Below are 25,601 nucleotides of genomic sequence, written 5' to 3'. Positions count from 1 at the left end.
TTTTTTTTTTGAGACGGAGTCTCGCTGTGTCGCCCAGGCTGGAGTGCAGTGGCGCGATCTCGGCTCACTGCAAGCTCTGCCTCCCGGGTTCACGCCATTCTCCCGCCTCAGCCTCCGAGTAGCTGGGACTACAGGCGCCCGCCACCACGCCCGGCTAGTTTTTTTGTATTTTTAGTAGAGACGGGGTTTCACCATGTTAGCCAGGATGGTCTCGATCTCCTGACCTCGTGATCCACCCGCCTCAGCCTCCCAAAGTGCTGGGATTACAGGCTTGAGCCACCGCGCCCGGCCTAGCCTATTTCTTAAATTAAATTAAATTAAAATTTTTGAGCAGAGTTTTGCTCTCGTTGCCCAAGCTAGAGTGCGATGGCACGATAGCCCACTGCAGCCTCTGCCTCCCAGGTTCAAGCGATTCTCCTGCCTCAGCCTCCTGAGTAGCTGGGATTACAGGTGCCTGCCACCACACCCGGCTAATTTTTTGATATTTTTAGTAGAGATGGGGCTTCGCCATGTTGGCCAGGCTGATCTTGAACTCCTGGCCTCAGGTGATCCGCTCGTCTTGGCCTCCTAAAGTTTTGGAATTACAGGCCTGAGCCACCACACTCGGCCTATTTTATTTTATTTTAAAGAGATGAGGTCGGCCAGGCATGGTGGCTCACGCCTGTAATCCCAGCATTTTGGAAGGCCAAGGAGGGCGGATCACAAGGTCGGAGATCAAGACCATCCTCGCTAACAAGGGGAAACCCCATCCCTACCAAAAATACAGAAAAAATATTAGCCGGGTGTGGTGGCGGGCACCTGTAGTTCCAGCTACTCAGGGAGGCTGAGGCAGGAGAATGGTGTGAACTCAGGAGGCGGAACTTGCAGTGAGTGGAGATCGCGCCACTGCACTGCAGCCTGGGCGACAGTGTAAGACTCCATCTCAAAAAAAAAAAAAAAAAAAGAAAAAACAAAAAAAAAAGAGATGAGGTCTTTCTCTGTTACCCAGGCTGGAGTGCAGTGGCATGATCATGGCCCACTGCAGCCTCGAACTCCTGGGCTCAAGGGATCCTCCTGCCTCAGCCTCCTAAATGTTGGGATTACAGGCATGAGCCACCATGCCCAACCATGGCATCTTGAAGAAGGCAGAACGTCCCCAGTGCAAGAATCCCTTTCTTCCTGCCCCTCCAGTGGGGCAGGGGTGCGTGTGCTCATATTTATTGTGGAAGGTGTTTGTAGGGCAGAGGTGTCTCCTAGAACTAAATTGAATTCTCCCTCCCTGAACTATCTGCTCAGAACTGGGTCACCTGCTCGGTCCTGCATCCGTCCCCTCCCGGCACCTAAGTATAATGCTCCTGGTTACACATCCCCATTGGTGGCCATGCCAGTGCATTCTTTCCACACTCTGCGTGTCAGCATATCTCCAGTGTATGGATCTGTGAGCTGAGCATTGTCTGATCCTGTAGTCCCAGTCCGGAACTGATCCCATGCCTTTCCTGTCATAGGAAGCCAAATGGATGCTTAGATGGAAGCTTTGACAGATGGGCAAACTGAGGTCTGTAGTCCCAGCCCTGGAAGAGCACTTCAGTGTCAGTGCATCATGCTCACAGGCTTCAGGCTGTTCTGAGACTTAATCCTGATAAGTGGCATGTTCGGGTTCTTCCCCGATTTGGGCATCACTAAATTGTTGACACTGTATTGTAAGCAAAAGGTCCAAAGCTACTCTCTAGAGAATTTCCTCTAGAAGTGATTCATCTCTCCTCTGTGGATGTGGCTGCTCCAAGCATGCCACCACCACCATCCCCATCTCTCAGTCTCTCCCACATGGGTAGCCAGAGATACCTGGCCCAGGGCCTTGTTAGAATCCAGGTGTGGCCAGGTGCAGCGGCTCACACTTGTAGTCCCAGCACTTTGGGAGGCCGAGGCAGGAAGATCACTTGAGCCCAGGAGTTTGAGACCAGTCTGGGCAATAGTGAGGCACATGCCTGTAGTCCCAGCCCAGAAGTTCGAGGCTGCAGTGAGCTGTGATCGTGCCACTGCATTCCAGCCTGGGTGACAGAGCAAGACCCTGTCTCAAGAAAAGAAAAGAAAAGAAAAAAAAAAAATCCAGGTCTGCTGTTCTTCCCAACCAAACCTTCAAGCTAGTGGTCCCATGCCTTTCCTGTCATAGGAAGCCAAATGGATGTTTAGATGGATGCTTTTACAGATGGAGAAACTGAGGCCTGGAGAGGCTCTGGTAAATTAAGGACCAGAAACTGGGATCTCCTGACTCCTGGGCCCAGTGCTCTTTGATCCCCTGCGACAACTTCTCTAGCTATCCCGCCATTCCAGGCATGCCAGATTGGATTCGCCACCACCATCACTCTCTCCTCCTCTTGAGTCCAGGGAAAGGACTTCTCCCATCTCGCCTCTCCCAGGAAGTCTTCTCTAATTGTTCCCCCTCTTCTCTGGACAGTTTCCACCTCCCCCAGGTAGAACTTCTCGCAATGTGAGAGTATATTTTATTTAGCCATTGATATTTTCCCTATCTTCCAAATTACATTTAGAATGATGACTCATAAAAGAGGCAGAAAGAGGCGTGGTGGCTCATGTTTGTAATCCCAGCGCTTTGGGAGACTGAGGCAGGAGGATCATTTGAGGCCAGGAGTTTGAGACGAGCCTGGGCAACATGGTAAAACTTTGTCTCTACAAAATATACAAAAATTAGGTGGTCGGGCACGGTAGCTTATACCTGTAATCCCAGCACTTTGGGAGGCCAAGGTGGCGAATCACTTGAGCTCAGTAGTTTAAGACCAGCCTAGGCAATATGGTGAAACCTCGTCTCTACTAAACACACACACACACACACACACACACACACAAATTAGCCAGGCGTGGTGGCTATAGTCTCACTTATTCAGGAGGCTGAGGTGGGAGAATAGCTTGAACCCAGGAGGCAGAGGTTGCAGTGAGCCGAGAGATCATGCCATTGCACTCCAGCCTGGGTGATAGAGCGAGACTCCATCAAAAAAAAAAAAAAAAATTAGCCTGGAGTGGTGGTGGGTGCCTATGGTCCCAGCTACTCAGAGGCTGAGGTGGGAAGATTGCTTGAAGCCTAGGAGGTTAAGGCTGCAGTGGCTCTGTGATCACACCTCTGCACTGCAGCAAGACCCTGTCTCTAAAATTTTAAAAATATATACAGAAGGCTGGACGCGGTGGCTCACGCCTGTAATCCCAGCACTTTGGGAGGCCGAGGTGGGCAGATCACGAGGTCAGGAGATCAAGACCATCTTGGCTAACACGGTGAAACCTCGTCTCTACTAAAAATACAAAAAATTAGTCGGGCGTGGTGGCGGGCGCCTGTAGTCCCAGCTACTCAGGGAGGCTGAAGCAGGAGAATGGCTTGACCCCCGGGAGGCGGAGCTTGCAGTAAGCGGAGATCGTGCCACTGCAGTCCAGCCTGGGCAACAGAGCGAGACTCCATCTCAAAAAAAAAAATATNGCTGGTCTCGAACTCCTGACCTTAAGTGATCCTCCTGCCTTGGCCTCCCAAAGTGCTGGGATTACAGGTGTGAGCCACCATTCCCGGCCAGTTATGGGTCTCTGAGTCTCCATTTCTCGCCTGTAAAACAGGATAGCATTCTTTTTTTTTTTTGAGACGGAGTCTCACTCTGTCGCCCAGGCTGAAGTGCAGTGGCGTGATCTCGGCTCACTGCAAGCTCCGCCTCCAGGGTTCACGCCATTCTCCTGCCTCAGCCTCCCAAGTAGCTGGGACTACAGGCGCCTGCCGCCATGCCCGGCTAATTTTTTGCATTTTTAGTAGAGACAGGGTTTCACCGTGTTAGCCAGGATGGTCTCGATCTCCTGACCTTGTGATCCACCCACCTCGGCCTCCCAAAGTGCTGGGATTACAGGCGTGAGCCACCGCGCCCGGCCGAAAACAGGATAGCATTCTGCTCTCAAAGTGGTAACCTGCCGCTGACCGGCACACCCTCTCTTCTTGCTTCCAGGGAGCCCAGCTGACAATGCTGCCCTCAAGTCAGGTGACCGGATCCTCTTCCTCAATGGACTGGACATGAGGTCAGAGGCTATTGGGGACACCAGAGGTTGGTGATGAACTGCCCCCACCCCCTGCAAGACTCCTGCCTTTTGGGGCACGCAGGCCATGGTCACAATCTCCTCTCACCAGCTGGTCCCCAAGGTCTGTCCCTTTTCCAGTGGGAACTCTTGAATCTAACACTCCTCCTCGCCAGTCTCCAACTCTAGCCAGGACCTCAGTTCATCCTTCCAACCAGAAAATATTCCAGCTCCATGCTGGGGACACAGAGTCACACAGAGGTGGTCTTGCTGTGTGGCCTCTGTGGGCAGGACAGGGAGGTCTGGCTGGTGGCCGTGGAGAGGGCTCACCCCAGTCAGGCCCTCCTGGGCCATCTCTACTTGGCAGGAACTGCTCCCACGACAAGGTGGTGTCCATGCTGCAGGGCAGTGGTGCCATGCCTACGCTGGTGGTGGAGGAAGGGCTCGTCCCATTTGCCAGTGGTGAGACCCCCATGGACACTTGGCTTCCTTGGCCCACAGAGACACTGCCTGGGCTGCTATGTGTGAGATTCACAGTGCAGAGGACTCAGCTCTTCCCCTAAACCTTCAGCTTGCCTCCCCAGGGCTGCCCCCTAAGTGGTGCTGTAGAACCCCGGTGAGGCTGGGCACGGTGGCTCATGCCTATAATCCTAGCACTTTGGGAGGCCAAGGTGGGAGGATAGCTTGAGGCCAGGAGTTTGAGACCAGCCTGGGCAACATGGCGCAACTCTGTCTCTACTAAAAATACAAAATTAGCTGGGCATGATGGCACGCGCCTGTAGTCCCAGCTACTTGAGGGGCTGAGGCAAGAGAATCACCTGAACCCAGGAGGCGGAGGTTGCAGTGAGCCAAGATCACGCCACTGTACTCCCACCTGGACAACAGAGCGAGACACTGTCTAAACAAACAAACAAAAAACCCTAGCGTATAGTTTTAGGGACCCTTCCCAGGACTGACTCCCTCTATCCTTGGCCCCAGTGTCGCACAGCAGGCATGCCTTCCCATGCATGGCACTGGACAGCCACACCCCAGCTCAGGAGGTCTACTGACCTCAAAAGCCAGGGAGACTGCACCTGGCCTGGGGACTCTGGGTCACTCGTGCCTCTCCCGGTTGTGGTCCCAGCAGACTCGGATTCTCTGGACTCGCCCAACCCATCGTCGGCGCTCACCTCCCTGCAGTGGGTGGCGGAGATCCTGCCGTCCAGCATCCGGGTCCAAGGGAGGACCTTCAGCCAGCAGCTGGAGCACCTGCTCACGCCTCCTGAGCGCTATGGGGTCTGCCGGGCCCTTGAGAGCTTCTTCCAGCACAGGTGGCCGGACCTGCCCTGGGTGGGCCCTAAGTCCTACCTAGACTCACATCCTAGTCTCCCTGCCTGAGCCTCCTCAGTCCCATTCTCCTGGGGGATGCTCAGGAAGGTGGCAGCTGGTATCGGGGTCCCAGGGTGGTGGGCAACTGAGCTGCCCTGGAACAATCTCTGACTTGACACCTCCTAGCCACGTGACCTTGGGTGAGTCTCAGCCTTCTCTGTGAAGTGAGGCAGACAGGGACCACCCACAACATTCTTTTTTATTTTTTGAGATGGAGTCTCGCTCTATCACCCAGCTGGAATGCAGTGGTATAATGTCGGCTCACTGCAACCTGCACCTCCTGGGTTCAAGCGATTCTCCTGCCTCAGCCTCCTGAGTAGCTGGGATTACAGACATGCGCCACCACGCCTGGCTAATTTTTTTGTGTTTTTACTAGAGATGGGGTTTCACCATGTTGTCCAGGCTGGTCTCAAACTCCTGACCTCGTGATCTGCCCGCCTCGGCCTCCCAAAGTGCTGGGATTACAGGCGTGAGCCACTGCGCCCGGCCTCACCTGCAGCATTCTTGATGGGACCTTCACCAGAGCCCCACCTGTGGGCATTTGTCATGGGCCAGGCCCTTCGGGGTAGGGTTGCTGTCTTTCTTTTTGGACCTCAGCTGCAGCCAGCTGCATTTATCACACTCCTCAGTCCATGGGTCATTATTATGGTCTCTGCAAAGCCTGTCACTTGTCCATACCTTTTTGTTTTGTTTGAAGGTTTTTTTGGGGTTTTTTTGGTTTGTTTTTTGAGATGAATTTGAGATGGATTTTCGCTCTTTTTGCCCAGGCTGGAGTGCAGTGGCGCAGTCTCGGCTCACCGCAACCTCCACCTCCCAGGTTCAAGTGATTCTCCTGCCTCAGCCTCCCAAGTAGCTGGGATTACAGGCATGCGCCACCATGCCTGGCTAATTTTGTTTTTTTTTTTTTTTTGAGACGGGAGTCTCACTCTGTCGCCCGGGCTGGAGTGCAGTGGCGCAATCTCAGCTCACTGCAAGCTCCGCCTCCCAGGTTCCCGCCATTCTCCTGCCTCAGCCTCCTGAGTAGCTGGGACTACAGGCGCCCACCACCTTGCCTGGCTTCCAGTTACTTGGGAGGCTGAGGCGGGAGGTTCGCTTGAGCCCGGGGGTTCAAGGCTGTAGTGAGCAGTGATTGTGCCACTGCATTCCATCTTGGGTGACAGAGTGAGTCCTTGTCTCAAAAAAGAAAAAAGAGAAAAACAGGCCGAGTGCAGTGGGTCACACCTGTTATCCTAACACTTTGGGAGGCTGAGTTGGGCAGATTGCCTGAGCTCAGGAGTTTGAGACCATCCTGGGCAACATGGTGAAACTCCGTCTCTACTGAAATACAAAAAATTAGCTGGGCATGGTGGTGGGCACCTGTAGTCCCAGCTACTTGGGAGGCTGAGGCAGGAGAATCACTTGAACCCAGGAGGCAGAGGTTGCAGTGAGCCAAGATCACGCCACTGCTCTCCAGCCTGGGTGACAGAACGAGACTTTGTCTCCAAAAAAGAAAAAAAAAATCATTGTGCTTTATATCATGTTTTGTGTCTGACTTATTCACCAATTACTGTGTGTTTAGCTCTGTCCACATTACTCTGTGTATATTTCATACATTGATTATAACTGTAGCCAAATTCCTTTAGATCACAGTGGTGTCCAACTTTTTATTTTTGCTAGTTTCTTTTTTTTAATTTTTATTTTTTATTTGAGATGGAGTCTCACTCTGTCATCTGGCTGGAGTACAGTGATGTGATCTTGGCTCACTGCAACCTCCACCTCCCAGGTTCAAGCAATTCTCCTGCCTCAGCCTCCCAAGTAGCTGGGACTACAGGCACTCTCCACCACGCCCAGCTAATTTTTGTATTTTTAGTAGAGACGGGGTTTCACCATATTGGCCAGGGTGGTTTGATCTCTTGACCTCATGATCTGCCCTCTTTGGCCTCCCAAAGTGCTGGGATTACAGGCGTGAACCGCTGTGCCTGGCCTATTTGTGCTAGTTTCTTAGCCATAAAAGTGACATCCTGTTATTTTTATTTGGTTTTCTTCTATTACTATCTATTTTATTTATTTATTTATTTATTTATTTATTTAGAGACAGCGTCTCGCTCTGTCACCCAGGCTGGAGTGCAGTGGCGTGATCTTGGCTCACTGCAAGCTCCGCCTCCCGGGTTCACGCCATTCTCCTGCCTTAGCCTCCCGAGTAGCTGGGACTACAGGCTCCCGCCACCACGCCCAGCTAATTTTTTGTATTTTTAGTAGAGACGGGGTTTCACCGTGTTAGCCAGGATGGTCTCAATCTCCTGACCTCGTGATCTGCCCACCTCGGCCTCTCAAAGTGCTGGGATTACAGGTGTGAGCCACCACACCCGGCCTTCTATTACTAATTATTTTAAGAGTCTTTTAATATGCTTGTGAACTTTTTCTGGAATTTTCTCTATAAATTACCTGTTCATACCCTTTGTCCATTTTTGTTTTCTTGGATTTTTGTCCTTGTTGACTGGCATGAAGTTTCTTGTATATTTTATTTTATTTCATTTTGTTTATTTTCTGAGACAGGGTCTCACTCTGTCACCCAAGCTGGAGTGCAGTGGTACAAACACAGCTCACTGCAGCCTCGAACTCCCAGGCTAAAGCGATCCTTGTGCCTCTGCCCCCCAGGTAGCTGGGACTACAGGCGCTCACCTACCATGCCTAGCTAATTTTTGTTTGTTTGTTTGTTTGTTTTGTTTTGTTTAGTAGAGTCAGGGTTTTGCCATGTTGCCCAGACTGGTCTTGAACTCCTGGGCTCAAGTGATTTGCCCATTTTAGCCTCCTAAAGTGCTGAAATTACAGGCATGAGCCACTGCCCCCAGCCCCTTGTATATTTTGTTTTATTTATTTATTTATTTTGAGGCAGAGTCTTGCTCTGTTGCCCAGGCAGGAGTCCAGTGGTGCAATTTCAGCTCACTGCAACCTCTGCCTCCGCAGTTCAAGTGTTTCTCCTGCCTCAGCCTCCCAAGTAGCTGGGATTACAGGCGCCCACCACCATGCCTGGCTAATTTTTGTACTTTTAGTAGACATGGGGTTTCACCATGTTGGCCAGGCTGGTCTCGGACTCCTGACCTCAGGTGATTCCCCTGCCTTAACCTCCCAAAGTGCTGAGATGACTGGTGTGAGCCACGACAGCTGGACACCTTTGTATATTTTAGATACTGATTTCTCCTTGATTTTGCATGTTGTAAATTTCTCTCCCATTTGTTACTTCTGTTATTAGGTCTGTTGTGTCTAATATTAATGTGTCTATGTTGGGCTTCCTTGAATAGATAACCTTGCTTTTGCATAATCAAACTCGCCACATTTTTGGTCCTATAGTTTTGTGTAGGGTCCAGCCCTACAGGGCCTGTGTGTTTTTCTCTTCGTGTGCGGAGACGAGAGATCGTAGAAATAAAGACACAAGACAAAGAGATAGAAGAAAAGACAGCTGGGCCCGGGGGACTACTACCACCAAAACGCAGAGACCAGTAGTGGTCCCGAATGCCTGGCCGTGCTGTTATTTATTGTGTACAAGGCAAAGGGGCAGGGCATGGAGTGAGAGCCATCTCCAATGATAGGTAAGGTCATATGAGTCACGTGTCCACCAGACAGGGGGCCCTTCCCTATTTGGTAGCCGAGGTGGAGAGAAAGAGGGGACAACTTACGTCATTATTTCTTCTTCTTTTTTTTTTTTTTTTTGAGACGGAGTCTTGCTGTGTCGCTCAGGCTGGAGTGCAGTGGCACGATCTGGGCTCACTGCAAGCTCCGCCTCCTGGGTTCACGTCATTCTCCTGCCTCAGCCTCCCGAGTAGCTGTGACTACAGGCACCTGCCATCTCGCCCGGCTAGTTTTTTGTATTTTTTTTAGTAGAGACGAGGTTTCACTGTGTTAGCCAGGATGGTCTCAATCTCCTGACCTCGTGATCCGCCCGTCTTGGCCTCCCAAAGTGCTGGGATTACAGGCTTGAGCCACCACGCCCGGCCGTCATTATTTCTTCTATGCATTTTAAAGACTTTAGTACTTTCACTAATTCTGCTACTGCTATCTAGAGGTGGAGCTGGGTGTACAGGGCAGAACATGAAAGCGGACCAGGAGCGTGACCACTGAAGCACAGCATCACAGGGAGACTATTAGGCCTCTGGATGGCTGGGGGCGGGCCTGACTGATGGCAGGCCTTCCACAAGAAGTGGTGGAGCAGAGTCTTCTCTAACTCTCCCGGGAAAGATAGACTCCCTTTCCTGGTCTGCTAAGTAACGGGTGCCTTCCCAGGCACTGGTGTTACCGCTAGACCAAGGAGCCCTCTAGTGGCCCTGTCCAGGCGCAACAAAGGGCTCACACTAGTCTTTTTTTTTTTTTCTTTTTTTTGAGATGGAGTCTCGCTCTGTCGCCCAGGCTGGAGTGCAGTGGCCAGATCTCAGCTCACTGCAAGCTCCGCCTCCCGGGTTTACACCATTCTCCTGCCTCAGCCTCCCGAGTAGCTGGGAATCCAGGCGCCCGCCACTGCACCGGGCTAGTTTTTTGTATTTTTTAGTAGAGACGGGGTTTCACCATGTTAGCCAAGATGGTCTTGATCTCCTGACCTCGTGATCCGCCCGTCTTGGCCTCCCAAAGTGCTGGGATTACAGGCTTGAGCCACCGCGCCCGGCCCACACTAGTCTTTTGATCACTTCTCACCGTGTTCCTTCAGCTCCTATCTCTGTATGGCCTGGTTTTTCCTAGGTTATAATTGTAGAACAAAGATTATTATAATATTGGAATAAACAGTAATGCTATAAACTAATGATTAATAATATTCACATATAATCATATCTATAATCTATTTATAGTATAATTATTCTTATTCTATATATTTTCTTTATTATACTGGAAGAGCTTGTGCCCTCAGTCTCTAGCCTTGGCACCTGGGTGACTTGCTGCCCACAGTTTTGGCTTTTGAATTTTTTTTTTTTTTTTTGAAACTGAGCCTCGCTCTGTCCCTCAGGCTGGAGTGCAGTGGCACGATCTCGGCTCACTGCAAGCTCCGCCTCCCAGGTTTACGCCATTCTCCTGCCTCAGCCTCCCGAGTAGCTGGGACTACAGACGCCCGCCACCATGCCCGGCTAATTTTTTGTATTTTTAGTAGAGACGGGGTTTCACCGTGTTCACCAGGATGGTCTCGATCTCCTGACCTCGTGATCTGCCTGCCTCGGCCTCCCAAAGTGCTGGGATTACAGGCGTGAGCCACCGCGCCCGGCCTGGCTTTTGAAATTTTAAATTCTTCCCTGCTTCTGGGTCAAAAGATGTTCTCCTACTTATTTATTTATTTATTTATTTATTTATTTATTATTTTGAGACGAGGTCTTGCTCTGTTGCCCAGGCTGGAGTGCAATGGCATGATCTCAGCTCATTGCAACCTCTGCCTCTCGGGTTCAAGCGATTCTCCTGCCTCAGCCTCCCCAGTGGCTGGGACTACAGGCATGTGCCACCACGCCTGGCTAATTTTTTTATTGTTAGTAGAGAGGGGTTTTCACCACATTGGCCAGGCTGGTCTCGAACTCCTGAGCTCATGATCCACCCACCTCAGCCTCCCAAAGTGCTGGGATTATAGGCATGAGCCACCGTGCGTGGCCTGCTCTATATGTTTTTTGTGTTTTTGAGACAGAGTCTTGCCCTGTCACCCAGGCTGGAGTGCGGTGGCGCAATCTCAGCTCACTGCAACCTCCACCTCCCAGTTTAAGCGATTCTTCTACCTCAGCCTCCTGAGTAGCTGGGACTACAGGTACATGCCACCACGCCCAGCTAATTTTTGTATTTTTAGTAGAGAGGGGGGTTTCACTATGTTGGCCAGACTGGTCTCGAACTCCCGATCTGAGGTGATCCAGCCACCTCAGCCTCCCAAAGTGCTGGGATTACAGTCATGAGCCACCATGCCTGGCCTCTTCTATACGTTTTAATCTTCACGACAGCTCTATGAGGTAGATGCTATTTTTATCCCCATTTTACAGATGAGGAAACTGAGTCACAGAGAAGGTAAGTCACTTGAGAAAGGTCACTTAGCTGGTAAGTGGCAGAGCCGAGATTGGAGTCTGGCTACCCTATCCCTGGAGCCTGCCTTCCTGCCCACTTCTCTCTCTCTTTTTTTTTTTTTTTTTTTTTGAGTCAGAGTCTCACTCTGTCTCGCAGGCTGGAGTGCAGTGACACGATCTCAGCTCACTGCAACCTCCACTTCCCAGGCCTAAGCAATTCTCCTGCCTCAGCCTCCCGAGTAGCTGGGCTTACAGGTGTGCACCACCACGCATGGCTAATTTTTGTATTTTCAGTAGTGACGGGGTTTCACCATGTTGGCCGGACTGGTCTCGAACTCCTGACCTCAAATGATCCACCTGCCTCGGCCTCTCAAAGTTTTGGGATTACAGGCGTGAGCCACCGTGGCCGGCCCCCACTTCTGTGTTTCAAAGGCAGGGATAGAGCATGAGGGCAGACACTGTGGCTTGGAAGTCCCATCTTGTCTACCCCCACTCTGTGCATCATAGTAAGCCCGTGAGTACTGAGCCTCTCGTTCCTGCACCTTCCCCCAGGAACATTGACACCCTCATCGTTGACGTCTACCCTGTGCTGGACACCCCTGCCAAGCAGGTCCTGTGGCAGTTCATCTACCAGCTGCTGACCTATGAGGAGCAGGAGCTCTGCCAGGAGAAAATCGCATGCTTCCTGGGCTACACGGCCATGACAGGTAAGCGTCCTCTCCCCTGCCACTTCCCTGCCTGTAGCTGCTGACTGTCCAGCTCACCAGGTGAACATCCAGACAGCTGTTCTCACCTGTGAAGTTTTTTTTGGTTGTTGTTTGTTTGAGACGGAGTATCACTCCTGTGCCCCAGGCTGGAGTGCAATGGCGCGATCTCGACTCGCTGCAGCCTCCACCTCCCCCGGTTCAAGCGATTCTCCTGCCTGAGCCTCCTGAGTAGCTGGGACTAAAGGCGCATGCTACCACACCCAGCTAATATTTTGTATTTTTAGTAGAGAAGAGGTTTCACTGTGTTAACCAAGATGATCTCTATCTCCTGACCTCATGATCCGCCCTCCTTGGCCTCCCAAAGTGCTGGGATTATAGGTGTGAGCCACCACACCCGGCCTTTTTTTTTTTTTTTTTGGAGATGGGGTCTTGCTCTGTTGCCTAGGCTGGAGTGTCATGGTGCCATCACGGCTCACCGCAGCCTCAACCTCCTGGGCTTAAGCAATCTTCCTGCCCTGGCATCCCAAAGCACAGGGATTACAGGTGTGAGCCACTGCATGTGGCCTCACCTATGGGGTCTTACAGCCGATTTGGGCCCCTCACACATAGATGTGTCCACAGCCATGCTCATACACACCCACAATACACCAGGGCTAGGCCCACATGTGGCCCCACGGATGTGCCTTCCCAGCGTGACCTTTATGCAGCGTACACAGCATAACCTGAGACTTTAGACACTGCACCTAACCACCTATGGTTTCAGTTTTTGCACCCACAAAATGGAAGTGATCTCAGCGGCTGTGCTCGGTACTCTGAGAAGCGTGGCACAGATCAAGGAACTTGTGTAAGGCTGGACGCGCTGGCTCACGCCTATAATCCCAGCGTTTTAGAAGGCTGAGGTGGGAGGATCACTTGAGCTCAGGAGTTCAAGATTAGCCTGGGCAACATAGCAAGAGCCTGTCTCTACCAAAAAAATAAATAAACAAATAATACGTTTTAATTTAGCCAGGTGTAATGCACAACTGTAGTCCCGGCTAGTTGGGAGGCTGAGGTGGGAAGATGGCTTGAGTCCAGGAGATCGAGGCTGCGGTGAGCTATGATCGAGCTACTGCCCTCAAAAAAAAAAGAAGAAGAAGAAGAAGAAGAAAGAAAAGAAAAAAAAGAAATTCATGTGGTTGCCGTTTACAGACATGCCAACACCATCACCAGGATCGTGAGCCCACAACCGCATCCCACCTGGCCAGTGGCTCCCAGTGTACTCTTTCTTGCACATACACAGGCCTGCGTATGTGTGTGGCTGCCACCAGTGGGTTCAGCGTGCCCTTCGAATGCCCACAAACCCCTGCACTCAGCATGCAGGCCATGTGGATGGAAGGTGTGCGGAAGCTTGTGTTCTACCCTGGTCTAGGCACCCTGCCCCTGCTATGAAAGCCGCTGCAGGCCAGGCTCGGTAGCTCACGCCAGTAATCCCAGCACTTTGGGAGGCTGAGGTGGGCGGATTGCTTGAGGTCAGGAGTTCAAGACCAGCTTGGGCAACACAACGAGACCCCCATATCTACAAAATACTTAAAAATCAGCCAGGGGTGGTTGGGCATGGTGGCTCACGTCTGTAATCCTAGCAGTTCGGGAGGCCGAGGCAGGTGGATCACTTGAGGTCAGAAGTTCGAGACCAGCTTTGCCAACTGGGGCAACCTCGTCTCTACTAAAAATACAAAACTAAGCCAAGCGTGGTGGCACGCACCTGTAATCCCAGCTACTTGAGAGGCTGAGGCAGGAGAATTGCTTGAACCCAGGAGATGGAGGTTATAGTGAGCTGAGATCGCACCACTGCACTCCAGTCTGGGTGACATAGCGAGACTCCATCTCAAAAAAAAAAAAAAAAAATCAAAAATTAGCCAGGTGTGGTGGCGTGCACCTGTAGTCCCAGCTACTTGGGAGGATGAGGTGGGAGGAGCACTTGAGTTCAGTAGTTGGAGACCAGCCTGGGCAACATAGCAAGATCCCTTCTCTAAAAAAAAAAAAATTTTAATTAGCTGGGTATGGTGGCATGCACCTGTAATCCCAGCTACTGGGGAGGCAGGAGGGTCTCTTGAGCCTGGAATTCAAGGCTGCACTTAGCCTTGATCGCACTCCAATCTGGGGGACAGAGTGAGACCTGTCTAAAAAAAAAAAAAAAATGGCAGGCGTGGTGGCTCACATCTGCAATCCCCCAGCACTTTGGGAGGCTGAGGCGGGTGGATCACCTGAGATCAGGAGTTCAAGACCAGCCTGGCCAACATGGTGAAACACCATCTCTACTGAAAAAAAAATACAAAATATTAGCCAGGTGTGGTGGTGTATGCCTGTAGTCTCAGCTACTTGGGAGGCTGAGGCTTGGGAATCATTTGAACCCGAGAGGCGGAGGTTGCAGTGAGCTGAAATTGTGCACTCCAGCCTGGAGGAGAAAGCCAGACAGGAAGGTAGAAAGGAAGGGAGGGAGGGAGGGAGGGAAGGAAGCCAGACTCAGTTGAAAAGGAAGGGGAGGGGAGGGAAGGGGAGGGGAGGGGAGGAGCTGCTGCAGAGTTGCTGTGCCCATGAGCTGCAGTCCCAGGGACCCACAACTTGCTAGGGTTTTAGCAAGAAGCTCGGGCTCCGTGCTGGACAACACATGTCTTACATATCTGCCTAAGCTCAAAAAACTTCTATTTTGGCCGGGAGCAGTGGCTCATGCCTGTAATCCCAGCACTTTGGGAGGCTGAGGTGGGTGCATCACCTGAGGTCAGGAGCTTGAGACCAGCCTGGCCAACATGGTGAAACCCTGTCTGTACTAAAAATACAAAAATTAGCCATGCGTGGTGGTGGACGCCTGTAATCCCAGCTACTCGGGAGGCAGAGGCAGGAGAATCGCTTAAACCTGGGAGGTGGCGGTTGCAGAGAGCTGAGATTGCGCCACTGCACTCCAGCCTGGGCAATAAGAGCAAAACTAAGTCTAAAAAAAAAAAAAAAGCAAAAAGAAAAAAACCTATTTTGCCTATAATCCTCTCTGGGCAGCAGTGACTTGGCCTGGGGCAAGCACTGGGAGTTGAGACTCTGGAAGCTGTTGTCATGAGATCTCTGCTAGGCCCCCGAGCTCAGGCTCGCTGCATTTTGGTGCCACTCCTGGCACCTGGTTTCTTGCCCCGGGGCTTCCCCTCAAGAGCTGTTCTGGAGGCAAGCAGGGCAGACCCCATAACCTGGGGTCCGCATATTGGTGCAGATGACATCTGCCCTCCCCTCTCTGTTTTGGAGGTCCCTTGTCTGGCTGAGAGGACAAGAGGGCCCCATATTCCCTGCATGTCCCACAGCAGAGCCGGAGCCTGAGCTGGACCTGGAGCCGGAGCCCACACCCGAGCCCCAGCCGCGGAGCTCCATGCGGGCTTCCTCCATGTGCCGCCGCAGCCTCCGGTCCCAGGGCCTGGAGGCTGGCCTCAGCTGCGGTAAGGCCGGTGTCGGGGGGAGGGTATGAAAGGAGCTCAGTTTTTCCACCTGCAAAATGGGCTTGGTGAGGTGGGGAATCCCAGGGAATGGGGCTAAGCAGGGCTCAGGATTGGCCCTCCTGGGTCTGTGGGGCCTGTTGGTTCTGGGCCGGGGCCTGAGCCTTAGAGCTCAGATACATTACCATACAGACATCATTACCTTAATGACATTGTTCCTCGGTAGGTCCTGGCGAGTGCCCTGAGATGCCTCTTCCCCTGATCCCAGGCGAGCGCCAAGCGGGCGATGGCACTTCCCTCCCTGAGACCCCCAACCCCAAGATGGTGAGACCTTCTCACTGCCTTCCAGGTGGGGTCAATAGGGGGCGGGGAATGGACGGTCCGTAGGACTGGGCCCAGGAGACCCAGGCCAAGGGGCTGCTTCAGGCTGGGGCAGATCCCTGCCTCCCGGCCCACCCAGGCCTGGCCTCTGAGGCCACATTAGGGCCATGAGGAGAAGTAGGGTGGGCTGGACTCACCCCCGCCTCCCTCCAGATGTCAGCCGTCTATGCAGAGCTCGAGTCTCGACTGAACAGCAGCTTCAAAGGGAAGATGGGGACCGTGTCCAAATCCCGGGCTTCCCCTCCGGGCCCCAGCCCGGCAGTCACCGCAGGTAGGGCTCCAGCCTCTGTCCTCTTGACTGTCCGGATGTTTCCCTCCACCCCAGGCTCAGCCCTGGAGCTGCTTCTCTGCTCCATCAGGGTCAGGGTTGTCCCAGTCCCTCCCATGGCCCTGTGACCCTCACCTCAGCTGTGGATCAAGACAGTAGCCTGGGTACCGTGGGTTGTGCCTGTAATCCCAGCACTTTGGGAGGCCAAGGCAGGAGGATCAGTTGAGCCCAGGAGTTTGAGACCACCCTGGCAACATAGTAAGACCCCATCTCTACAAAAAAAAAAAAAAAAAACAAAATTAGCTGGGCATGGTTGCGTATGCCTGTAGTCCTAACTCCTCAAGAGGCTGAGCTGGGAGGATCACTTGAGCCCAGGAGTTCAAGGCTGCAGTGAGCTGTGATCGAGCCACTGCACTCTAGCCTGTAAGCAACAGAGCAAGACCCTATCTTAAAAAAGAAAAAGAGGCCGGACGCAGTGGCTCACGCCTGTAATCCCAACACTTTGGGAGGCTGAGGCGGGTGGATCACGAGGTCAGGAGATTGAGACCATCCTGGCTAACACGGTGAAACCCTGTCTGTACAAAAAATACAAAAAAATTAGCCGGGCGTGGTGGCACGTGCCTATAGTCCCAGCTACTCAGGAGGCTGAGGCAGGAGAATCGCTTGAACCCGAGAGGCGGAGGCTGCAGTGAGCTGAGATTGCACCACTGCACTCCAGCCTGGGCAACAGTGAGAATCTGTCTCAAAAAAAAAAAAAAGAAAGAAAGAAACAAAGAAAGAAAGAAAAAGAAAGAAGGCAGATGTTGGCAGATGACTGTTTCTGAAGAAGTCCCCGAGTTAGCAAGGGGTTATTGGATAAACTATCGAGTGCACGTGTTGTCCTGTGAATGGCACAGCTGGGAAGACAGTTGCTCTGCAGCTCAGAAGGCAGGACCCCTGGGAGATCCTCCTGTCATCTCAGGGCTTTCTGGGCATGCGAGATGCCCCGTGACTCTGGGTCTGGGCCCTAGAGAAGCCCCTCCACCCTTTGAGTTAGTGGTGTTCAGTGGCTCCCAGCTGGGACCCCTGGTGACCATTCCAAGGTGAGCTGGCATCCAGCCTGTCCTGAGGCTGAACAATGCTCCTGCTCACTGGGTCTGGCCTTTGGTCATGCTTGGAAGGCAGGGCCGCCCAGGGTCTTCCTGCACTGTGCCCAGAGAGGGAAAGGGGAGTGGCCCGGGACACAGAGCCAGCCTGCCCTAGGGCCCTTTCTCCAGCTTGCACCTGGAACCCCAGTGCTGGCTGAAGAGGAATCCTCATACTCCATCCCCCCTCCAGGGCCCAGGACCCTGTCCGGCGTCTCGTGGCCCAGCGAGCGACTCTTGCCCTCCCCCTGCTACCACCCGCTGTGTTCAGGGGGTCTGGCCTCCCCCAGCAGCTCTGAGTCCCACCCCTACGCCAGCCTGGACAGCAGCAGGGCACCCTCCCCACAGCCAGGCCCCGGGCCCATCTGCCCTGACAGCCCCCCAAGCCCGGACCCCGCCCGCCCGCCCAGCCGCAGGAAGCTCTTCACCTTCTCCCACCCTGTGCGAAGCCGTGATACTGACCGCTTCCTGGACGTGCTGAGCGAGCAGCTGGGCCCCCGGGTCACCATCGTGGATGATTTCCTGACCCCCGAGAATGACTATGAGGAGGTGGGCACGCAAGCAGGTGTGGAGGGAGGCGGGTGAGGCAAGGTGTGGCGGTCCGCAAAGCAATAGTGTTCCTGGGCTCCTGAAGGGGCCTGCTGCCCTTGGGATCTTCCCCAGGCTATCCCACTCCCTGGCTCAAGCTATCCTACTCCTTGCCCCAGGTTACCCTATCTCCTGTTTGAGGTTATCATGCTCCTTGTCTGAGGTTAGCCTGTATTCGCTGTCCCAGGTTAGCCCGTTCCTTAGCTCAGGCTATCCCATCCACAGCCTGAGGCTAACCTGTAAGAGGGTCCTATCCTTATTCCAGGCTATCCCCCTCACACCCTGAGGCTAACCCACGAGAGGGTCCTATCCTTAGCCCATGCTATGCCCCTCACAGCTTGAGGCTAACCCATGAGACAGTCCTATCTTTATCCTAGGCTGTCCCCCTCACAGGCTGAGGCTAACCCATGAGACGGCCCTATCCTTGTCCCAGGCTATCCCATGATCCTTCACTTTGCACCTGCTCTAGTCTCTCTGGGCCCAGCCTCACCCTCCCCTTGCCTCTCTCCCCACCCCCAGATGAGCTTCCATGATGACCAGGGCAGCTTCGTAACCAATGAGCGGAGCAGCGCCAGCGACTGTGTCAGCAGCAGTGAAGAAGGCAGCTCCCTGACCTACTCCTCCATCTCTGACCACATCCCCCCACCCCCACTCAGCCCCCCTCCACCACCACCCCTGCCTTTCCATGACCCCAAGCCCAGCTCCCGCGGCTCTGATGGTTCCCGGGGCCCTGCTCAGGCGCTGACCAAGCCCCTCACCCAACTCAGCCACCCAGTCCCTCCACCACCCCCACCGCCCCTGCCTCCACCCGTGCCCTGTGCACCCCCCATGCTGTCCCGGGGCCTGGGCCACCGGCGCAGTGAGACCAGCCACATGAGTGTCAAGCGCTTGCGGTGGGAACAGGTGGAGAACTCAGAAGGCACCATCTGGGGTCAGGTGGGTGACCTGGGACCCACCAGTGCTCTGTACTGGGGGAGGATGGCTTGGGCAGCATCACTGAAGGAAAACCCATCTACCAGGCATCTTCCAACATCATACTCCCTACCCCAAGCAGAGGATGAGTAGACGCCCAGCCCAAGGACATCCCCATGCTTGGGGGCCATTGCAGGCATTGAAGCCAATCTATGTCCCTAAGCCAACGACACACACTGGGGACACCTGGAAATGCCACCGTACCCATCCTTGAAACCTATCGCTCTTGAGGCCACACGAGTTCTCTTAAACCCTTAAAAGAGCAGCTGGTTCAAACTCCTGCACACCAGCCTTCACCCTTTCACTTTGATGCTTGAATTTCCTCCCGCACAACACTGCCAGGGTATGCTTGAACACCTTCAGTGATGGGGAACTCACTACCTGTCAAGGTCTTCCTTTCCTCACTGGACGATTTTAACCATCCTTTGTCTTGCTCTGAAATCTTGTCTCCCCAGGATTCCCATGCCCTGTTTTCTTTCTGGCCCTTGAAATCAGGCAGAGCAATCTTATCCACAGACCAAACAATCTGCAAGATGAACAAGGTTCACCCCACCTCTTTTTTTTTCAGGTCATTCTCTTAGAATGTGGTTTCCAGCCCCCACTCCAGTGTCCGTGTCCCTGTCAAAGAGACATTCCCAGATGGAACCCCCAATGGGGGTTCCAGCTCAGAGGAGAGAACAGGGTTCTCACTTCCTTTGACCCAGACATCATACTCTTTTTAATATGGCAGGGACTCCTTCCAGCTCCTGAGGCTGCCCCAACCCAGTGCTCATGCTCACCATCATCCTCAACTGCATCTTCTTGGGATCCATAACACGCTCTCACGTGTAGTCACACTGGGCAGAAGCATGCTTGTGATTTTTTCCCCACTGCCATCTCCTGGGTCCCAGTTCTGTCTCCTGCCTTCTCAGCCAAGATATCATCAGCCCACATCTCCAGGGACCCTTTCCAAGTTGCTAATAAAGATGCCCAGTGAGGCCAGTCTTGGTGGTTCATGCCTGTAATCCCGGCACTTTGGGAGGCTGAGGTGGGAGGACTGCTTGAGCCCAGGAGTTCAAGGCAAGCCTGGGCAACATAGTGAGATCTCGTCTCTACAAAGAATTCAAAAAATTAGCCGGACATGGTGGTGCATGCCTGTGGTCCCAGCTACTCGGGAGGCTGAAGAGGGAGGATCACTTGATACCCAGAGGTGGAGGTTGCAGTAAGCCAAGATGGCACCACTGCAGTTCAGCCTGGGGTACAGAGTGAGACCCTATCTCAAAAAAAAAACAAAACAAAACTCAGACAAGGGCACAAATAGGGACCTCCTGAGTCCCCTGGAGACCTCACTCCTACCAACCTTAAACCAATCTCCAAGTCTTGCTCCACAGCGTGGTTCTTCCTTTGGTTACCAAAGGCGCAGACAGGGACACAGGTCACACATCTGGCCAAGCCCAAATCCATCCTCAGTGTCCTTGCCCTGCAGCTGTGTTCTAAGACTTCATTCCCCTGCCTGCCCTCCCTTTGGGTCGTCTCCCTTTGGCAGGCACCCCATCCTCACTCCCTGTCCCAGCCCCAGGCTGTCACCTCTCATCTATGCCATTCATCACAGCCACGTGTCCAGCGTCTGGCCCTTAGGCTGTCACAGCTGCAGTTCTCCCTGCAGCAGCTCACTCTGCCCAGGGCAGCCCTGGTGAACTCACCGCCCTCCAAGGAGACCTAATGACAGAGCCAGACCCCTGAGCCACCTCTGGTAGCCCCTTAGTTGGCTCTAGCCTCTTCACAGCTCCTTCATGCCCCTGCTTCAGTCCCACCTTGCTGGCTTCTGCACGAGTAGAGTTCCAAGTCTTGAGTCTCGATTAACCCAAAGAGGCGCTGGCTCAGCACCCAGTGACTCGGATGATCTGGCTTTTCCTGCAGTCTCCTCCGGCTCTGGGCTTGATCCCAGCACCTGATGGGTGCTTTTGCTCGGGAAGTCCTCAGGGCGGCCCTCAGAGGGTGGGAAGTGGGAGTCCAGTCCAGCTGCTGCTGCTCTTCCTCCTCTGAACTTCCCATCTTCCCTGGCAGCTCGGGGAAGACTCCGACTACGACAAGCTGAGTGACATGGTGAAATACCTTGACCTGGAGCTCCACTTCGGCACCCAGAAACCTGCTAGTGAGTGGCCTGATGGCCTTAGGGGAACCCCAGATACCACACCATCTGTGACAGCCCCAGGCTTAGTATCTCCCAGGGCTGCACTGACTGCTATTTAACCTGATGTGTCCTCAAGCCTTCCGTCCCTGAGTTATTTAATAGCTGGCATTTAGGCCGGGCACAGTGGCTCGTGCCTGTCATCCCAGCACTTTGGGAGGCTGAGATGGGTGGATCGCCTGAGCTCAGGAGTTCGAGACCAGCCTGGGCAATGTGGGAAAACCCCTGTCTCTACCAAAAATACAAAAAATTAGCCAGGCATGGTGGAGGATGCCTGTGGTTCCCAGCTACTTGGGAGGCTGAGTTGGGAGGATCAATTGAGCCTGGGAGGTGGAGGTTGCAGTGAGCCGTGATCACACCACTGCACTCCAACCTGGTAACCTGGGTGACCCAGTGAGACCCTGACTCAAAAAAAAAAAAAAAAAGCTGGCATTTATTGTGCAGTGATCAAATACCAGGGACTCTAATTTCTAAATCCCATGGCAACTCTATGATGTACATACTGTGATCACCACCCACTTCCTCATGAGGAAGCACAGAGAGGTGAGGTAGTTTGTTCACAGTCACACCGTAGACAGGGGGCATCCACAAATATATCTTCCAGGCTCCCTTGCCCTCACCCTTTCCTGGGTATCTCCCTGTCGTTGCTGGGTGGAACAGGCGGTCCCAGGATGGAACAGAAAGACCTGGCCTCCTGCAGCATGGAGGATGCACAGGGCACGGGGTGGGGGAGGTTACACACAGGACCTGAGGCCTGAGGGTCCCTGACCTGAGGAATGAGGGGACTATGCACATGCGTAGCTGATTAAGTCGAGGTCGTCCTTAGGGGGAATCGTGGCTGTTGGCTGTGGCCACACCACTCCTGGGCCTTCCCACTGCAGCCTCAGCCTAGCTCCCTTCGTAAACTGTCAGTTTCTTTTCCAGAACCGGTGCCGGGGCCGGAGCCCTTCCGGAAGAAGGAGGTGGTGGAGATCCTGTCCCATAAGAAGGCCTACAACACCTGTGAGGGTCCGGGGAACCCCAGGGGGTGTAGGGGGCAGGTGGCGGCCCTTTCTCTGGGCCTCAGACCTGCCCAGGTGGATGACAGAGATTAGGCGGTGGGGACCCAGACTCCAGTCGCTCAGCGCGGTGAAGGCCCCCTCCCAGGCCCCATAGCCAGCCAGATCCCACCTGGGCGCAGGTGCCGGCCCCGCCCTCACTGTGTAATCAACTCCCCGGTTCTGGCCCCGCCTCCAGCCTTATTCCCTCTCTCCTTCGCAGGCCCCGCCCTTGTCCCTGGCCCGACCCCCATAGGCTCCACCCAGCTTCTTAATCTAGCGCCTCGAGAACCCCGTCCTCACCCTTAAATCGGTCGCGGAAAGACCGTCTCTATTTCAGGGCCCGCCCCTGCCCCGCCCCCTACGGCACCCCTCGCAGGCCCCGCCCCTGTTCCTTGTCTTCTCCATTCAGTCTCCTCCCTGTAGCCGAAGCCCATCTGGAAGGTCCGCCCTCTCCCTGCTGGGCCCCGCCCTCTACCCCAGCTCGATCTCAACCAGCAGCCCCGCTCCTTTTCCTTGCTTCTGCCCCCCCCCAGGCTCCTCACAGTAGCCCAGGCCAATCCCAAAGCCCCGCCCTCTTTCCACCTGAGTCCCGCCCCAGTTTATCCTCGTAGACCCCGCCCTGTTCATTGTCCCCCACCCCTCTAGAGTTCCTCCAGTAGCCCAGGCCCCGCCCCAGCTCTCCCTCTCAGGTCTACCCGCTTTCCTTGTCCTCTGCCCCTTCAGATTCCCCCCTGTAGCCTGGGCCAACCTGGAAGCCCCGCCCTCTTCCTGCCGAGCCCCAACCTCTCCTTGCCCCTGCTCACCGATCGGCCCCGCCCCTTTTCCTTTTTTCTTCCCCTCCCAGGCTCCTCCCCTTAGCCCAGGCCAATCTTGAAGCGCCGTCCTCTCCCCACCCGGTACCCGCCTCAGCGCATCTTCTGGTCCCTGTCCGCGTTTCTGGTCCCTCCAGCCTCAAGGCCCCGCCCTCTCCCGTAGGCCCCGCCCCGTCCCCGCTTCTCTCCGCCTCTGCCCTCCCTCTCCGTCTTGGATCCCATCCAGCCCCGCCCCCGCCCCGCCCACTCACCGCGCCGCCCCGCCCGCAGCCATCCTCCTGGCGCACCTGAAGCTGAGCCCCGCGGAGCTGCGCCAGGTGCTGATGAGCATGGAGTCCCGGCGCCTGGAGCCCGCGCATCTGGCGCAGCTGCTGCTCTTCGCGCCTGACGCCGACGAGGAGCAGCGCTACCAGGCCTTCCGCGAGGCGCCCGGCCGCCTCAGCGAGCCGGACCAGTTCGTCCTGCAGGTGCCGCGACCACAATCCCGCCCCGAGGCCTCGGCCGGCTTCATAGGGGCTGTCACTGTGGCCAGTGCTGCTGGAGTCCCGCGCCCCTTCGAGGGCCGCCATTGCGCCCAGGCCTCTGTGTCCCAGTTTAACATTAACCTTTAATGGCCAGGTCCCATCAGGGGTCCAAGGTACATGGGAGGTAGGCTCCCCCAGGGGTCGTGCTTATTCTTCCTACTGGAATATCGGGCCCAAGCATTTAGCAGACCCCCCACCCCAAAGCCTGCAGTGGGGCAGAGAGTCCCAGGAAGGGGATGGGTGAATCCTGGCTCTGCCTTCGAGGCAGATGCTGTCAGTTCCCGAATACAAGACGCGCCTGCGCAGCCTCCACTTCCAGGCCACGCTTCAGGAGAAGACAGAGGAGATCCGTGGCAGCCTTGAATGCTTGCGCCAGGCCTCCCTGGAGCTCAAAAACAGTCGGAAGCTCGCCAAGATCCTGGAGGTCAGGGGGCATACCCTCCCTGGCACCCTATCTGCTTCTCTGCCTCCTGGGGCTTCCAGCATGGAGGCCCATCCAGAGAGCAGGGTGGGTGGGTGGTGGTGGAGGACAGGACCTGCCCACCTTCTCGTCCACAGTTTGTGTTGGCCATGGGCAACTATCTCAACGATGGACAGCCCAAAACCAACAAGACCACCGGCTTCAAGATCAACTTTCTGACAGAGGTGAGGGGGCCTGCCGGCAGCAATTAACTGGTTTGCTCTAGCAGCAAGGCGCTGACGCCAAGCCTAGCTCAGTTGTGGCAGAGGGCAGGAGAGGACATTGTGACCAAGGAGGGCTCTTCTCCTAGCAGGAAAAGGGCTACATTGAAGCCAGGATGTGACTGCAGCAAAGGGTGGGGTGTGGTGGTGTAGGGGAACACACTCCCAGGATTTGGAAAAATGGAGTGAGGGGAAAGAGTTGGAAAGAGAGTGTCAAAGGCTGGGGATTGAGCTGGGTGTGGTGGCTCATGCCTGTAATCCCAGCACTTTTGGAGGCCAAGGTGGGAGGATCACTTGAGGCCAGGAGTTGGAGACTAGCCTGGACAACATAGCAAGACCCCAGTTCTACAAAAATAATTAGCCAGGCATGACACATGCCTGTAGTCCAAGCTACTTGGGAGACTGAGGTGGAAGGATTGCTTGAGCCTAGGGGTTTGAGGCAGTAGTGAGCTATGATGGAGCCACTGCACTCTGGTCTGGGCAATAGAGCAAGACCCTGCTATTTAAAAAAAAGGGGGAGGGGCAAGAATTGATCACTGATGCCACAGTAGTCCAGGAGAAGCTGGGCCCATGTGACCCCATCTGATGGGGTCCTTGATGGGGATGTATGTTGGGGGTCACTTGCAGCTGAACTCCACCAAGACAGTAGATGGGAAGTCCACTTTCCTGCACATCCTTGCCAAATCGCTGAGCCAGCACTTCCCTGAACTCCTGGGCTTTGCTCAGGACCTGCCCACTGTGCCCCTGGCTGCCAAAGGTATGCTGGGTGGGTGGATGAGGCAGAGGCATGCTGTCCTGGGCTGGGAGAGTGGCCCCATGTGGACTCTGTCCTCTTCCCTACAGTGAACCAACGGGCTCTGACCAGCGACCTGGCCGACCTCCATGGCACTATCAGCGAGATACAGGATGCCTGCGAGAGCATTTCCCCCTCCAGCGAGGACAAGTTTGCAGTGGTCATGTCAGCATCCTCTAAGCAGCCTGTTCCTGCACCAGGCTGGATCGTGGGATGGTTGGGTGGAGCTGGCTATGGCTCCAGTGGCCACTGGAGACCTCGACTACCTGCAGAGATTCTGGGCACAGGCTGCTGTGCACCCAGGGTTCCTGGAAGAGGCTCCATGCTGGGTTGTTTATTGATTGATTGATTGATTGATTGGGACAGGGCCTCACTCTGTCACCCAGGCTATGCCTGGCTAATTTTTGTATTTTTAGTAGAGACAGGGTTTTGCCATGTTGCCCAGGCTGATCTCAAACTCTTGGGGTCAAGTGATCTGCCTGCCTCAACCTCCCAGAGTGCTGGGATTACAGGCGTGAGCCATAACACCGTGTCCCATCCTGGATTATAAATTTATTTTATTTTATTTTATGTATTTATGTATGTATGTATTTATTTATTTTATTTTATTTATTTTTTGAGATAGAGCCTTGCTCTGTTTTTTTTTTTTTTTTTTTTTTTTTTTTTTTTTTTTTTTGAGTCTCACTCTAT

General features: G+C 54.1%; 1 protein-coding gene across 1 annotated transcript in view; it reads left to right on the top strand.

Annotated features, from left to right (window-relative positions):
• Nucleotides 1-25,601, top strand: part of GRID2IP (Grid2 interacting protein) — a 57,688-nt gene that overhangs the window by 27,234 nt on the left and 4,853 nt on the right. The window contains exons 5-20 of the mRNA XM_025378461.1: nt 3,969-4,038; nt 4,403-4,497; nt 5,162-5,345; nt 11,952-12,106; nt 15,430-15,561; nt 15,785-15,882; nt 16,093-16,210; nt 17,525-17,880; nt 18,439-18,855; nt 20,938-21,025; nt 21,986-22,063; nt 23,184-23,380; nt 23,706-23,861; nt 23,996-24,082; nt 24,746-24,875; nt 24,962-25,080. Of these exons, the coding sequence (XP_025234246.1) occupies nt 3,969-4,038; nt 4,403-4,497; nt 5,162-5,345; nt 11,952-12,106; nt 15,430-15,561; nt 15,785-15,882; nt 16,093-16,210; nt 17,525-17,880; nt 18,439-18,855; nt 20,938-21,025; nt 21,986-22,063; nt 23,184-23,380; nt 23,706-23,861; nt 23,996-24,082; nt 24,746-24,875; nt 24,962-25,080 (2,480 nt within the window). The remainder of the gene's footprint in view (nt 1-3,968; nt 4,039-4,402; nt 4,498-5,161; nt 5,346-11,951; nt 12,107-15,429; nt 15,562-15,784; nt 15,883-16,092; nt 16,211-17,524; nt 17,881-18,438; nt 18,856-20,937; nt 21,026-21,985; nt 22,064-23,183; nt 23,381-23,705; nt 23,862-23,995; nt 24,083-24,745; nt 24,876-24,961; nt 25,081-25,601) is intronic.

This window comes from Theropithecus gelada, chromosome 3 (assembly GCF_003255815.1).
Source record: "Theropithecus gelada isolate Dixy chromosome 3, Tgel_1.0, whole genome shotgun sequence".
In the NCBI taxonomy this organism is placed as follows: Eukaryota; Metazoa; Chordata; class Mammalia; order Primates; family Cercopithecidae; genus Theropithecus; species Theropithecus gelada.
Note: the sequence above shows the minus strand (reverse complement) of the source record. Positions and strands in the feature narration are given on the sequence as shown.